This window comes from Pipistrellus hanaki (assembly GCF_964339955.1).
Source record: "Pipistrellus hanaki genome assembly, chromosome: 16".
Classification (NCBI taxonomy): Eukaryota; Metazoa; Chordata; class Mammalia; order Chiroptera; family Vespertilionidae; genus Pipistrellus; species Pipistrellus hanaki.
Window position 1 is genome coordinate 48,333,445 of NC_140518.1, and position 15,842 is coordinate 48,349,286.

The 15,842-nt window shown below is 44.7% G+C and overlaps 1 protein-coding gene across 4 annotated transcripts; it reads left to right on the top strand.

Moving 5' to 3' along the window:
• Window positions 1-50: 50 nt before the first annotated feature.
• TTC19 (tetratricopeptide repeat domain 19) lies at window positions 51-15,178 on the top strand. Of its 4 annotated transcripts, none has more exons than XR_014792954.1 (10): window positions 51-279; window positions 528-646; window positions 2,251-2,361; window positions 2,803-2,841; window positions 3,544-3,600; window positions 3,857-3,918; window positions 5,709-5,803; window positions 9,147-9,298; window positions 10,775-10,968; window positions 11,556-11,857. XR_014792954.1 is itself a non-coding variant. In XM_084861563.1 (10 exons), the coding sequence occupies exons 1-10, from the start codon at window positions 96-98 to the stop codon at window positions 11,687-11,689; spliced, it is 1,116 nt and encodes a 371-aa protein (XP_084717689.1). In that variant the 5' UTR covers window positions 54-95; the 3' UTR covers window positions 11,690-15,178. The 4 variants fall into 4 exon arrangements, 2 of the variants coding, with proteins under 2 accessions (XP_084717689.1, XP_084717688.1); XR_014792955.1 differs by having other exon boundaries at window positions 53-279; window positions 9,144-9,298; XM_084861563.1 differs by having other exon boundaries at window positions 54-279; window positions 10,806-10,968; window positions 11,556-15,178.
• The last annotated feature ends 664 nt before the right edge of the window (window positions 15,179-15,842 follow it).

Sequence of the window (15,842 nt, forward strand, 5' to 3'; positions counted from 1 at the left end):
TGCGGACGGCGCGGCTGACGCCAGCCGCTACGTCACGGCCCTGCTCTCTGAGCGGTGGCGGCCGGCCTGACGCGCGCGGAGGTCGCGGCGCGGGCATGTTCCGGCTCCTGCGCGCCGGCCTGGGCCGCGCCCTCCTGCGGGCCGCGGGGCGGCGGGGCCGGGGCTGCTGGGCGCCCCTGCCCTCGGGGCCGGCGGGAGGCCGGGCTCCGGCCGGGCGGCTGCCGCCGTCCCGAGGCGCTCCGCGGGGCGGGGGCCCGGGCCTGCTGCCGCTGCTGGCAGGTGAGGCGCGGGGGGCGGGCGCGCGGGGGGCGGGCGCGCGGGGGGCGGGCGCGCGGGGGGCGGGCGCGCGGGGGGCGGGCGCGCGGGGGGCGGGCGCGCGGGGGGCGGGCGCGCGGGGGGCGGGCGCGCGGGGGGCGGGCGCGCGGGGGGCGGGCGCGCGGGGGGCGGGCGCGCGGGGGGCGGGCGCGCGGGGGGCGGGCGCGCGGGGGGCGGGCGCGCGCGGCGCTGACCGGAGCCCCTCCCCGCAGCGCTCGCGTGGTTCTCGGGGCCCGCCGCGGCCGAGGAGCCGGGAGCGGGCGGCGCCGCCCGGGACGCGGAGGAGGACGAGGCGGAGGCCGAGATCATCCGGCTGCTGAAGCGAGCCAAGGTGAGGCGGCCCCGGCGCGCCTGGCCGGCTCCCGGGGGCCGGAGCCTGGATGAGGCTCCGAGGCCTAGTGCCCGGGATTGGATGGTCCGGGCGAAGGGCGAAGGGCGGCGTGGAGCCCGTCCAGGCCCCTCGGACCCAGGCCCGTCAGCCAAGCCGCCAGGCTCAGTGCAGGTGGAAGGGGCCCGGGCGAGGTGCTCGGAGACGGAATCAGCAGGCACGTTGGGAGTTTTTGTCAGCGCACCGGCCAGGCTGGCAGGACTGGCAGAGAGTTTTCACGTGCAGAGTAACGACCTGACAGGGAAATGTAGTGGCGCCTCTGAGCAGGCTGGTTTTTCCCCCTAAACTTCCTTCTCACCACTTTCTATTTTCTCTTCCCCCAGGTTATCTATTCTTTAGGGGGTTAACTACCGCCTTGATGCCAACAATGTCCAGATTTGTATTTCGGTGCCGCAGGGTGCCACCGACTGCCCTCCACATGGAGGCTCTGCCTGCCTCTCAGACTAACTGGCCCAAAACTAAACTCCTGAATTTAAATTCCCCCCAACACATTTCCTTCACCGTCTTCTGTTTTAGCCCGACAACCTCAGTTATTCTTAAAACTTGAAGTATGTTATCACCACCTCCCAATACACTTACAGTCCAGCAACAATTCCTGTTGCCAATAACAACAACAACAAATCAGCCCCTTTGCTTTGCCTCCTCTGCTGTCGCCTGAGCCATACGCTGCAGCCTACCCTATTTCCCTGCACTCCATTGTCCATGCCGCAGCCAGAGTCATTTTTTTAAGAAAGTAAATCAGATCATATCACCTTCTTGCCTAAAAACTTCGAATGACTTCCCACTGCGTTTTTCTTTTTAATCCTCACCTGAGGATATGTTTTCTTATAGGTTTGAGAGGGGGAGAGAGAGTTGCCTCTCATTCTTGACCCAACAGGGGTTTGAACCCACAACTTTTTGGCATACAGGATGACACTCCAACCAACTGAGCCACCTGGCTGGGGCTTTTCACTGCATTTATGATTAAATTTCAAATTTCTTGCCATGGCCTGCAAGACCTTACCTTGCCCACCCATTTACAATAATCCTCTGGTTCACCATCTTCCTTTCATATCTCTCTTCATTTCTTGAATGGTTTGTAAAGAACGGCTCTCTTCTGTCTGTAGGGCCTTGACTCATTCCTTACTCTCTGTTTGGGTCATTGTCCCCCACAATTTCTTACTTAGATGATTCTTTCTCCTTCTTCAGTTTATCACTTGGAAAGCTCTGGCTCCTGAATAAAGGACACCCTTATTGTTCTTTCCATTAATGATTTTTGTCATAGGTCTTATTGTTAGTTGTAATTAGGCTTACTTGTTCAGGGATAGGGCAAGAAGCTTTCTTTTTCTGTGAGTAAAGATTGCTCACATTCCTGCTCTCTGCATCTGTAGGCCAAAACTTGTCATACAGCCACACATTGTCAACATAGTGCCTGGTGCATTCAGTGACTATCTGATGAATGAATGACTTCCTTCTATGTGTTGGGATGTATAGCCATATCCTTTTTTGTCTGGTAACACATGCATCTGTTTTCTTCACATTTCATTTTCATGTCTTTATCTTTTCAGTTGAGCATCATGAAAGATGAGCCAGAAGAGGCTGAGCTAATTTTGCATGAGGCACTTCGTCTTGCCATTCAGAGTGATAAGAAGAAGGCCATCATTTACACTTATGATTTGGTAACTCGTAATTAATCTCAGCCACTGATGAAGGGTGGACGCAAGAGAAGGGATGTTAGCACTACTGATTTATATTCCTGACCTTCAGGACTATAAAGCTCTTGGTTTTTGTTTTACTAAGTTTTATTTTTTTCCTAGTTTTTATTATCCTTGGGGTGTCACTTTTAAGAAGTTTCAATCCCAAACCCAAAAGAAACAAATATTAACATTTGTTTTTTTAAGGATGAGTGAATTTAAATTTGGTTTGACATCCACAAAACATATGCAAGTATTTAGTCTCATTGCTGTACTTTGCTTCTGGTAGATTAGTAACATATTTTTTTCTCTGAATAATTTTTTAATTAGAGGATGAAAGCAAAAAGGAATCATTAGCTTAAAAGTTTTGAAATAAGTAGAAACATGGTGCTCTAAACTAAAAAACAACTTATAATTTACTTTCAGATGGCCAACTTAGCATTTATACGGGGTCAGCTTGAAAATGTAAGTATGTAAATCACTTTGTAATATCTGGAATTTGTGAAGGATTGGCTTCAGGGAACACTGTTAGTAAGGGTACAGGCTAAGCCACTGTAACAAAGTGGAGTGATTCAAACAAGAAGGAGGAGTATTTCTAGTGCATTAGTCCAAAGACAGTTAATCACCGAAGGGGACTTTGGCCCTTTGTTCCATGCAGTGGCCTAGAAGCCCAGGCTTCTCTCAGACAGGTCCTCATCTGCATAGATGAGCTGGCTCACTGCCAGCTTGCAGGAAGCAAAGGAGAGGATGGAGGGCAAGCAACTTACTTAGAAAATAGGAGTTAAAAATCGTTCACATTTCTTTCTGCCTGCATCTTTTGACCAAAACTTTATCATACCTAATTGCAAAGGAGACTGACCTATGAAAAATTGAGATTCTGAGACTGAAAAGATGGAGAGGAGAGTGAATAGTAGGGCATAGTTTTCAGTTTCTGCTGCAGTGGCTTGGGATTAGAAGGTAACTTCTAAAGTTTTTAAGGTGCCCAGAGCCTGTGGGGTCCAGATTTTTAGTCTGTTTTCCCACCGCAAGGATACCTTTCTCTGTGTGTCTGAATGTGTGTGCGTATTGTGTTTTATGAGGAATGATGCATCAGACTAGCACTTAGAATCCAGGGTCATCTAGATAGTGGACCCAAATAAAACAAAAATCTCTTCCTTATGCTTTTAGGCAGAAAAACTTTTTAAAGCAACAATGGGTTACCTGCTTGGAGGAGGCATGCAACAGGTAAGGATATTGCCTAGGATTGGGCCCTAGTTGAAGCTGGTTTCAGAATAGTCTTGCTTCCTGAAAATACCCAGCTCCCAACTTGTATAAAAACTGCCACTCTCACTCATGCATAAACATGTAGCTGAGGAATTCACAGGCACCTAATTCCTCCAAAAGGAGAAAGAATGATTTTCAGGCCCAAGTCAATCTTGAAGTTGATCTAAATAGTCCATGAGGAAGTGTTACTTGTCATGTATTTTCTTTCTCCCAATAGGAAGACAATGCAATAATTGAAATCTCTCTAAAGTTGGCCAGTATCTATGCTGCTCAGAATCGGTAAGTATAGCCAGACTCCAGGACTGTGGACAGAGAACTGGGATCCCGGGATGGTGTATAGTTTTCATTTACCTTCTGGGCCTCCAGACCATCGGGGTCTTCAAAAAATTGTGTGTCACATTCAAAGTGTTCTCTTCTTCATCATTGAAATCCCCAGTCTTTCCCAGTGTGGCCCCTGCTGCTTCTGTGACCCTGCTGATGGGGAATACAGCCCTCAGCCCTGGCTGCACAGACAAAGCTAATCAAGGGAAGCAACTCGAGTTTAGCTCTTTCTCGAAGAGAAGGAAGCAGTGTAAAAGCTGATAGGGGTAATAAACTTTGAAGAAACCATTTTGCTGATATAAGTATCACCCAACCAGGAAGTTAGGTATGAAGTTAAATGAGAGAGTTGCTATGGAGTCTTAATGGCTAGTTTGTTTGGCAGCATTTTTAAAGCATCCAGAGATGGTCAGGTAGCTAGGTTTTAGGAAGGGGGAAATGTCTTGGAGTAGAGTAAGTGGGATAGGAAGTCGATGCTAATTTAAAAGTGTTAGATGAGCTCGATCCTTAGAAAGAAGGAAGTGTGCCAGCACAGGAGAGGCTTTAGAAAACCATTTGTATGTGTTAGGAGCTGGTGAGGGAGGGCCGGGCCTTTTGTTCTCTCTAGGAGGAGTTCAAAGAAGAAACACTTAGGATGTAAGCAAAGAACTCCTCTAGAGAGTTAGATTCTGGGATGAATTTGAGGGAAGACCGAAGACAAGCTTTTCCTTAGATTTCAGTTGCTGCAGAAGTTGGGCACTAGAGGTTTGGAATAACATCGAGTCTGGTGCTCATGGGGGCGAGGTGCCCTGGCACTGGTCCCTGCCTGACCCTTGTCACCAGGAATTGCTAGACAAGCAAGCACTTCTGAGGCCTTTGGTTTCCAGTCTTTTGTGGAGCTTTGTGGTGGGTCCATTCCGGGCAGCATTGCAGCTGGGTCTGCCTTGGAGGAGTAACAGGACTAGGTGTTGATGGGTGTGAACTCCTAGGGTAAGAAGCCCAAAACTAATCACACTGGAAAGTAAGACATTCATGGTCTTTAGAGCTGAAATCTTGTGTAGGAGCCTCTAATAATGAGCTTATAAATTACTCTGTACTCTCTGCAAAAGTGTGGTTTTATTTTATTTTATTTTATTTTATTTTATTTTATTTTAAGAGAAGCATGAGACCAGAAAATATACAGTTAGATCCCGAGGCTTAGAGAGATTGACATTAGTTGGAGGGAAGTTATTTCTGGACATTTTACTCTGACTAGGAGCATCTTGTGGCCAGCCACCCCTGCTGCTTAACCTGGCTGGATCCAAACCATGTCTGTCAGGGTTTGAGTCTGGGGAAGCTTCTGAACTGTGGAATCACCTGTGCTTCCTGGCAAAGCACTAGAGGAGCAGGGCTGAGCCTTTTAGTACCACTTCCAGTAAGAAACTAGAGCCAGGACTGAGCTTCCGGACGAGGAGTTTCTGTCCTGTTTCTGTGCATGTCTAGGGAAGCCAGCAGTTGACCCTTGTTCTACTCAGTCTGCTGCTGGAGGTCACCAGGGTAGAGTGAGGCTAACTGCTTCCCAGAGCCACAGCTAGGGGTTCCATTAAATGGGTGACTAGAAAAAAGAAAATGCGACTTTTGAGAAATGGCCGATTGACATCCCTCAGAGACTTCAAAATTTCTCTTCCCATCTTACACTTCCTTTATTGATAAAATTCAAACCGCAGCTGGGAAAATGAAGATAAGAGAGTTTGTGAAAAGGTGAATAGCCGATGCTGATCTTTGCTTTACAGACAGGAATTTGCTCTTGCTGGCTATGAATTCTGCATTTCGACTCTAGAGGAAAAAATTGAAAGAGAAAAGGAATTGGCAGAAGACGTTTTATCAGGTGGGGAATCTGACTTTTCTGACATTGAGCAGAGGGCATCATTGTTCACTGTGGTAAAGGGCATGGGGGAGGGAGTCATTCGTTTGGGAAATGGGCTATTTTCAAGATCTTGGCAGAGTGTTTGGAATATAATATTTTGGTTCAATGACTTGATCTCTGGTGTTTTCATATCCCATGGTGACATGTTCATAATTTATCAGTTTTTTATTATATACTAGAGGCCCTGATTGGCTCACGCACATACAATAGTATAGGATTCCATTGTATGAGTTTACTCCAGTTTTCCTATTGATGGATATGTAGGTTCTACATGTTTTGCTGTGGAAGTAATACCTCTTTAAACATTTAAAAAATATATATATTTGATTGATTTTTTACAGAGAGGAAGGAAGAGGGATAGAAGCACCGATGAGAGAGAAACATCGATCAGCTATCACCCGAGGATATGTTTATTGATTTTAGAGGAAGGAAGGGAAAGAAACAACAGTATGAGAAAGAAACATCTGTTGGCAGCATCCCTTACACTCACTGTTTGGGAATCGAACCCACAATCTTTTGGTGTGCGGAATGATGCTTCAATCGAGCCACCTGCCTGGACGGGTTGTATTTTTCTTAATGATAGAGCATTTTTTATGTATGTGATCATCTTATATCTGTAGGTTACATAGCTCTTTGTGGTCTTGTCTTTTCACATGTGGCATTTGACAGCGATTATTTGTTCTTAAAAATTGACTTGAGAGATCAATAAATCAATTTGTGGTTCCATTTACTCAAGCATTCATTGGTTGATTCTTGTATATGCCTTGATTGGGTATGGAACTTGCAACCTGAGCATATTAGGACAACATTCTAACCAACTGAACTAACAGCAAGGGCCTGTAAGAGAATCTTTTGATAGTTTCCCTTATAGTTTATGCTTTTTTTTGTATCTTTAGTTAAAAATCCTCACTCTTCTAAGGTCAGAAAGATCATCTCTTCTAAATAATTTGGCTTCACCTGTAGTCTTTAATTTACGTAGTATGTTTTTTAATGAGGTATGAGGTGGAAATATAATTTTTCCTCCCTCATGACAGGTTTTGACTCAGTGATGCTTTATTAGTCAGTTCATCCTTTTCTTACTGAGTTGTAATGACAACTCTGTATTGAGTTTTCATAGATCGATGGAGTGCCAGTGTTGTTTAATTCTATAATTAACTTTAATTTTGGGTTACTATATCCTTTCCATATTTAGTCCCTTTATGTTTTTAATGCTTTTTATTTGTCCATTCATTCAACCAGTCAGGGAAGAAATACTTAACTGAATGCCTGCTACATGCCAGACCATTATTAGGCACTGAGATACAGTCATTAAAACAGTCACGGCCTCCTCGAGCTAAATTCCTGGTGGAGGAAAGCACATAATCAGCACTATCCAGTACCTTGATAACATGTCCAAAGATGACGTAGTGCTATGCAGATGTCAAATGAAGGAATGTGTAGAGCGAGTATGGTGTTTCAAAGAGGGGTCAGGAAAGGCCTAGTGGATAAGACATCTGAAGAATGAGAGGGGATAAATCAGCTGGCAGTCTCTGAGGGAAGAGAATTCCAGGCAAAGGAGGAATATAGGTGCAGGGCTCCGAGGTGGCGCATACTTGACATACAAGTAGTTTAAACCAACTGAGTTGATAATCTGGAATTAAGTACCTGAAATCTGAAGGGTGAGGCCTCCCTGTTATTGTCTGTTGATTCTCATTTGTGATCAGACAAAACTGTTTTCTAGGTTTGTGTTCTCCAGTCCTGTGTGACATTTGGTGTTTTAAGATTTTTCAGACATCGTGTAGTCAATTCTGTAATGTGTCAACAGGAGCTGTTTATCATGGCCTTTATTGTTATTCTTCAAAAAATTGATCTTTAAAATGGGTCTTTAAAATTGGTCTGAGTTTCCATCTCATGAGTCTAATGTTCTCTGGTTTCTTATTACATTGCTTTCTTTGCAGCTTAAAACTTTCATTGGCCCTAGACTTTCTGTGTTGTTAACTCATTCTACTTAGAGTTTTATCTTCACATGTATCTGCTAAATATTAGTTTCAAACTAAAAATAATATTGTACAGCTTAATCAGTGTGTGGACTCAAATATATTGAAAAAGTGGGAAAAAGTTTGTCATTAAATAGGACATTGTGAGATTGTGATTTATAGGAAATACATATATGGTCATTCAGTTGACCAAATACGTATTTCTCACATACACTTATTTGATTTGTACAGTTCTTGGCTCACAGCTCCCAAAACCCTCAGAATTTCCTAATTGTTGAGAGTGAGGAAAAACAAAAATTAAAGAGTGAGCAAGGTGCTTTTGTCATGGTTTTTTTTTTTTGTTTGTTTTTTTGTTTGTTTTTTAGAAATATATTTTATTGATTTTGTACAGAGAGGAAGGGAGAAAGATAGAGAGTTAGAAACATTGATGAGAGAGAGTCATCGATCAGCTGCCTCTTGCATACCCCCTACTGGGGACATGCCCTTGACCGCAATCGAACCCGGGACCCTTCAGTCCCCAAGCCAATGCTCTATCCATTGAGCCAAACTGGTCTCCTTGTCATGTTAATGAGGCATTTTTTGGAAGTAGCTGAGGATGGAGCTGGTTGCCAATGGAGCCAATCCTGTGATAGAGGGTTGGAACTTGCACTCTCACCTCCTGACCTCCAGGAAGGGAAAAGAGGCCAGTGGTCAATGATTTAATGTCATACCTATGGAATGAAGCTTCCATAAACCCCAAAAGGATGGCATTCGGAGCGCTTCCGGTTTGACCTTGTGGAGGTGCTGGGACAGTGGGTACCTAGAGAGGGTGTGGAAGCTTCACACCCCTCTGTCCCTTGCCCAATGCTGCTTCGCCTGGCGGTGCCTGAGTTACATCCTTTTATAATAACCAGTAATCTAGTAAGATGTTTCTCTGAGTTCTGTGAGCTGCTCTAGCAAATTCATGGAACCCAAGGAGGGGTCCTGGGACCCTCTGGTTTATAGCCAAACAGGTACAGACAATCACCTGGACTCGCAGTTGACATCCTGAGTTGGAAAACTCCAGTTTGTAGGTCCTCTGTCAGAAGCCCAGGTTACAACCAAGCCCGGTGACACATTCTCTCTCTCTCTCTCTCTGAAATTGGGTCCAGCAAACAATGTAGAAGTTAATCTACCAGAGTTGTCAGGCCAGGATACTTCAGTGCCATGGAGCACTCAGTGGGCTCTGTGCTGTTAAATATTTTGGCTCCTGAAAGAAGAGTGAGTGGAGTAGGTTGGCCAGTTCTCTGACTCGCTTTCTGTATTGCACTTGTTACATCCCAGCAACGCTCTCATTTCCTCCTCAGCAGAAGACAAAGCCAACACCCGCCTCCTCCTCGGCATGTGCTTAGATGCTTATGCTCGCTACCTCCTGTCCTCTGAGCAGCCATCACAGGCACAAAGGATGTATGAAAAAGCTTTGCATATTTCCGAAGAAATCCTAGGAGAAAGACACCCGCAGGTAAGAGAGGAAAACAGGTTTCAGAATTTCTGGGACGTAATCAGCAGGTGGTCCTTGGGATGCCTCCTTCTCATGCCCAGGCCCATTCATCTCCTACCACTGCCCGCCCCACCTGCTGTTCAGAAAGGATTGAGCCGGCTAGTCACAGACTGGGTCTGCCCAGAGCCCTCTGAGGGAGTGCTGGCTCCCACGGCGAGCAGCCTGGCCAGGCATCAGGTGCTTCTGGGCCTCAGTATATCAGATATGGAAGTTGATGTGGGACAGTTTAGCTTCTAAGGATCGTTGCCTCCCTTGCCTCACAGGTGAATGATAGGAAATGGTGGGGAAGAGGGAGGGCACATTAAAAATTTTTTTAAGACTACTGACAGAATTTAAGCAAAGCATGCAAAACTTTGTTAGAACACTAAACACATGGAATTGAGTTGAAATCATCTCTGGATCTCTCCTCGATCAAAGTACGTTTGTAGAAGTAACAAGTGGATCACTTTGTGAACGCTTGGTATTGCCAACACAATTTTAACTGGACTGCACATGCCTCAAGGTTGGGGTAGATGAGCAGGGCAAGTTATTGGGCTATGAATTATCTTCAGGAAAGGAATTTAGGATTTAATTATTGAGTCCCCTTAATGGCGAAGAGGAGGAATTGCCTTAGTACCAACATTTAAAAAAAATTTAATGGTGATCTTTCTAAAGTGGATAATATATTCTATTCTTTTTTTTTCTTTTTTAAAGAAAAATATTTTTATTGATTTCAGAGAGGAAGGGAGAGGGAGAGGGAGATATAGAAACATCAACGAGAGAAAGTCATCAATTGGCTTTCTCCTGCACTTCCCCTCCTGGGGACTGAGTCCACAACCCGGGCCTGTGCCCTGACCAGGAATCCAACCTTGACCTCCTGGTTCATAGGTTGATGCTCAACCATTGAGCAACCCCTATTTCTTCTTGATGAGTCTCAGGGTCACCAGAAGGAATGATATTATGCTACAATGCAGCGCTGGCTTCTTAAGATTGCTGAACCTGCCCTGGGCGTGGTAGCTCAGTTGGTTAGAGCCGCGTCCCAGTATGCCGAAGTGACGGGTTCAATCCCCAGTGATGGCACATACAAATACCAACCAGCGAATGTATAAATAACTGGAACAACAAATATATGTTTCTCTCTCCCTCTCAAATCAATTTTTAAAAAGATTGCTGGACATTAAATAGCTTCTTTTTGCTATTTTTCATTTGTTTCTAATATAATTAGTTATATTAGTAAATTATATTTATTTTGTCCCTAGTTTCTAGATTTGTGTCATTTTCCAGAGGGTCGAATTAAAGCTGCCCATTACACAGTATGAATAATAAAGGCACCTGTTTGTTAGTGGCTAATGCCCTCCCCTTTTGTGGAATGCTAGGAAAGATGAAATCTTAAGTATATATTTGAAGGTTATCAGACTCCGAATTAACGTAAAATCTCTGTGGGTGGTTTTTTGATAGAAAAAGCTGCCTGTTTGTCTTCCTTGTATAGACCATTGTGCTAATGAGCGACCTGGCTACCACCCTGGATGCACAGGGCCACTTTGATGAGGCCTGTGCTTACGTGCAGAGGGCATGCGACCTGGCAAAGCAAGTAGGACACCCTGAGCTGCACATGGTGCTCAGTAACCTGGCTGCAGTTCTGATGCACAGAGGTAGGAGCTGTGTGGTCTTGACCAACTTGCTCTCGTTCGGGAGGGGTGTTACTGGGTTTATAAATCTGTGAAATGGTGCCGAGCGGTGGCAAGGGGCGGTGAGGAAGCCCCACAGTTAAAGGCTGGCTGAATAATACAAGAACGGGTGTGTGTTTGGCAGATATACCATTGTGCTCAACTCACATAACTTCTGTAGTCCCGCACTAGCTTGCTGAGCCACATCAATGCAGACAGCTTTGCGATGATAGGGCTTTACAGGTGTTCACACGTACAACTTACTTCGTTCCTCACAGTGTACTTGTGAAGCTGATAAGGGGAGTGTCAGGGCCTCACCTAAGAGTTCCAGAAGCCGGGATAACAGGTCCCTTTTCCCCAGGAGTGAAGCCCTTGGCCAGTAGAGGAAGGGCCTCAGGGCTGTCCTGGGCGTAGGAGGACCATGGCACACACTGGGCTCGAGCTCTCCACCTGTGCCCCTTACAGCTTCTGAGCCCGCACCGGCCTGTATCCTCACTAGTGCCGTCTCTTCAGAATCACTTTGAAAACATACGTTTTTTTCCTTATTCTCCCTTCTCTCTGGGTTATTTTAGAACGATACGCACAAGCAAAAGAGATCTACCAGGAAGCACTGAAGCAAGCAGAGCTGAAGAGAGATGAGGTTTCAATACAGCACATCAAGAAAGAATTGGCTGAGTTGTCCAGAAAAAGTAGATCTTCGCCTTAATCAAGCTCTGAGTAACTTTTTGTTGTAGGGAATTTCCTAGTTCCAGTGGCACCCAAATCAGTGGCTTAAATGAGCAGATTTTTAAAACGTGCAGTACCTGACTGGTCAGGGGCACTGACCTCTTTTTCCTTAGTTTTTCAAATAAAAAAATGACAACAGCCAACACAACAGTAGCTGTCCAGTGTGAATAAATCAAAATCATACCTTTTATTTTGTCATATTGGCAAAATATGTATTTTTAGTTGTGCTGCAGAATTTACATAATTTAAGTGCCACAAGAGGAAAAGAGTTGAAAGTCACTGGTTTAAATCCTTCGTCCTTGGTACTCAAGTGTCCTCAGCTTAGCCTCTGTGCAGGACAGGTTAAATACCATTCTGCTTGTTTTGTGGTTGGTTTGTTTTTTTACAGGAAAAGCAACTTTCACCCCTGACTTTGACTTCTAAAGATATCAAGTGATGTTTCAGTTGTAGCATATTTAGGTACTCGGTGCTGGTCTAACTGTAGGTTAAGATGGCTCAGTTTCCCCATAAGATGGGTGGGTGTGTAATTCACACAGGCATCTCTGCTTTAAGAACAAATCATGGAGCAGCCACCTAAACCCAGAACCCTACTGCATCCGGGGTGCTGACATGTAGGCCCAGCAGAGGAGTCACTGGCCTGGACCCGACCCTTCTGGCTTTGGAATGGGGTCTCAGTGCCCTCATTTGTAAAATAAGAGACATGGGAGAAGGTATTTAGTCAGATGATCCTAAATGAATAGATTGCTATGTTGAAAGAACTCTTATTTTTCCTCAGTGCAACAGATACTCAACTCCTGATGGGGTTATGCCCTGATGAATCCATCATAAACGGAAAATACCCTAAGTCACACACATTCAGCATGCGCCAGCGGGTGGCTCGGTGGCCGGAGTGTTATCCCACGCACCCACATGTGGACTCTGTTCCAGGTCAGGGCACATACCTAGGTTGCAGGTTCCATTCCCAGTTGGGGAGCTTTCAGGAAACATCGACGTTTCTCTTTCTGTCTCCCTTCCTCTCAAATCAATAAATCCTCTGATAAAGGTTTAAAAACAAGTATTAAATACACCTAACCTACTAAATAGCTTACCCAGCCAGCTTCTACTGAGCACCTATCACTTCTGCACCTTTGTAAAATTGAAAAATGGTTAAGATGAACCACTGAAAGCCAGGGACTGTCTGTAAATACAAGATACCTAGATGGGTGTTTACCTTGCAAAGAGCTGATGGCCTCGGGGAAGGCAGTTTTTCTTGGCACTGTGAAGGAACACTTGTTACTGGTATGCCTTTGGGGTGGGGTAATGAGTGGGAATAATAAACTTTATCCTTTCAAAATAAATTAGAGACTCTACAACAATACTGTACATATGCTGTAATTTTTGAGTTGCTCATAAAAAGTTACTTACTGAAAAGCTAATAAAAATAAAATACTAAGGTTCATTAAAGATTTGACTAAAATTAGAACTTTATATTTTGCAGATGTAAGCTTCTCACTTTGTTTAAGCTCATCTATTCTTGACCAGCCAGCTGATTCCTTTAGTTAAGTCTTAACTCAAGATAAAGTGTAGTATAAAGCAGACTAGGTTTCATTATAGCCCATTCTGAATTTATTAATGATTTTAAAAAATTGTCAACTATTCACCTTCTGCATTAGGAATGTTTTTACCTTTTCACAGTTGCAGGGGTTACTGAAAATTAGGTTTTTCACCAGGTTTGTTTTTGTTTGTTTTTTTAATATATGTTTAATTGATTTTTTACAGAGATGAAGGGAGAGGGATAGAGAGCTAGAAACATCGATGAGAGAGAAACATCGCCCAGCTGCCTTCTGCACACCTCCAACTGGGGATGTGCCTGCAACCAATGTACATGCCCTTGACCAGAATCGAACCTAGGACCTTTCAGTCCGCAGACCAACGCTCTACCACTGAGCCAAACCAGTTTTGGCTCACTTCAGGTTTTATTTAAGAATTTTTGATCCTCCACAATGATTCAACTCATAGACCTGGTGCTGGAAAAACTAGTTTTCAGAAAGACAGGCTCTTCCTGTGGGTATTCTCATAAAAGTTCATTTGCACAGGTATAAACAAGGAAGCAAAGCAGGGGACTAATACCTTTACTGCTCTTGTCATTATAGAGTGTTCAGGGCATGTTTTTATTTTATTTTTTATATGTTTTTATTGACTTCAAAAAGGAAGGGAGACGGGGAGATAGAAACATCAGTCACGAGAGAGAACCACTGATCAGCTGTCTCCTGCATGCCCCCTATTGGGGATTGAGCCCACAACCTGGGCATGTGCCCTTGACCGGAATTGAACCCGGACCCTTTAGTTTGCAGGCTGACTATCCACTGATCCACACCAGCTAGAGCGTGTGTTTAAAATAGAATCACTCAGCATTCCAAAATGAAAGCTTTATGAAACCTCCCATTACAAACATGCTCTGGAAGTTGGGCTGTCAGAATATTTCCATGGAGGGTATCAGGAAGACCTTACTTTAGTCCTGGTGCTAAGAAATCATGCAAAAGGGTGGAGCTTCAGAACACTGAGATCTCAGCTTGCAGGGAGCGTTACACCTGGTTTACAGCCAACTTCAAGTCATTGGTCACCCAGTGCTGTGCTGGCCCTCCAGATTGCCCCATCGGTGAGGCTGGGAGATTTCTGCACACTCTTCTCCGGAGAAGGGAGATGAAGCAAGCACATGCTCTGTGTCAAGGATGGGGTGAGGGATTAGTAGCTGCTCACTTTGGGGTTAGGTGGAGCTGCAAAATAAGTTAGACTCCGACATATTTTAGCAACTTTTCTGACTTGGAATAGCTTAAGACCCTCAGGATCATAGGGAAATACCATCATAAACTCTTTTGGGTTAGTTGACAATATAAATTATAAATGACATCAGTACCTAAGACGACAAAAAAGCAGAACACTGTTAAGTAGAATATTTAGTTATTGTTTTCTCATTCACATTAAAATGTGTAAGATATATATTTATAATAAAGTGAAACCAACTTTCCACATAGTAGAAATCTGATCACTAAACCTAACGGAAGGTTCATTTTGAGGCCCTCGGGTATACTAGTACAAGGGGACAGCAACGGGTGCAGGCTCACTTCAGACAAACGTGTCTGTGGCCTGTCTTTGTTGTTTATCTAACTACACGGACAAGGTAGGAACCCGTGTCCGTATCTATAAATAGGGTTGGACAGCAGCGCTACAGGGTGATGTGAAGGTCTTGATCACACGAGACTCTTCATTACAAAGAAGGTCGTCAGTGGTTATCGGATCTGCTTCTCTAGAGGCTTCAGTACTTGTGTAAAAAGTTGAGGTCTACTTAAGTCTGTGAAGTGCAGATTTCTATCATCCTGAGACTCTACTTCTCCCCTTTGTAACCAGGGGCATCTCCCCAAGCTGCTCAGCATTTATATACTGCAATTCTATGCCTAAGTTGTATGAAAAAATCTTAAAAATTCAAAAAGCAATTATTAATGAAGGAAAAAACTGACCCTCTAGTACCGTCATCAGTTTAACATTCAGTTTTACATTATTTGCTCCTTGAAATTCAGTGACGTGAGAACATTCAATGACAAACCCTTGCCCACAGGGAATCAAGTGGGAGGAAGCACAGCGCCGAGAGAAGGGAAGGACCGTGTGCACCGCTGAGGTCAGCACATGCAGCATAAAGCAATCCAGAGGCCCGCGGTGCTACACAAATCCTCTCTTCGAACTCAGCCGTAATACACATCAAACTCAGCACAATGTTTCCTTGGAGACCTGAGAGAGCAAGAGCCTTAAATCACACCCTACTGTGCCTGTGGACAGGGCGGTCAGGTTTATTCAGAGAGGAGAGCCCCGCTGCTGCACCCACTGCAGCAGGAGGACGCGGGGCAGCAGATCCCCGGTGCGCACAGGCGAGGCGTGCCGCAATGAGCCTTTGAAGCGTTAAAAACAACAGGAACATACCCATGCAGTCATATTGCTTAAGTGCTGCTAATTAAAAAGTTTCTAAGCCTGCCCTGGAAATTTACAGTATGGCAGCATTTTGTTTCTTCTATCTCGACCTTAACACATTAATATACAGATTTCACGACAGGATCTGTGTTAAAAATCTAAACATTTCCACAAGATTTTAAATATCACCT

Excerpts from the sequence above, each read along its gene's own strand:
- TTC19 (XM_084861562.1), top strand. The coding sequence starts at position 96 with ATGTTCCGGCTCCTGCGCGCCGGCCTGGGCCGCGCCCTCCTGCGGGCC. Across the intron at positions 2,842-3,543 it reads TACGGGGTCAGCTTGAAAAT|GCAGAAAAACTTTTTAAAGC; the intron begins GTAAGTATGTAA and ends TTATGCTTTTAG. Across the intron at positions 3,601-3,856 it reads TTGGAGGAGGCATGCAACAG|GAAGACAATGCAATAATTGA; the intron begins GTAAGGATATTG and ends TTCTCCCAATAG.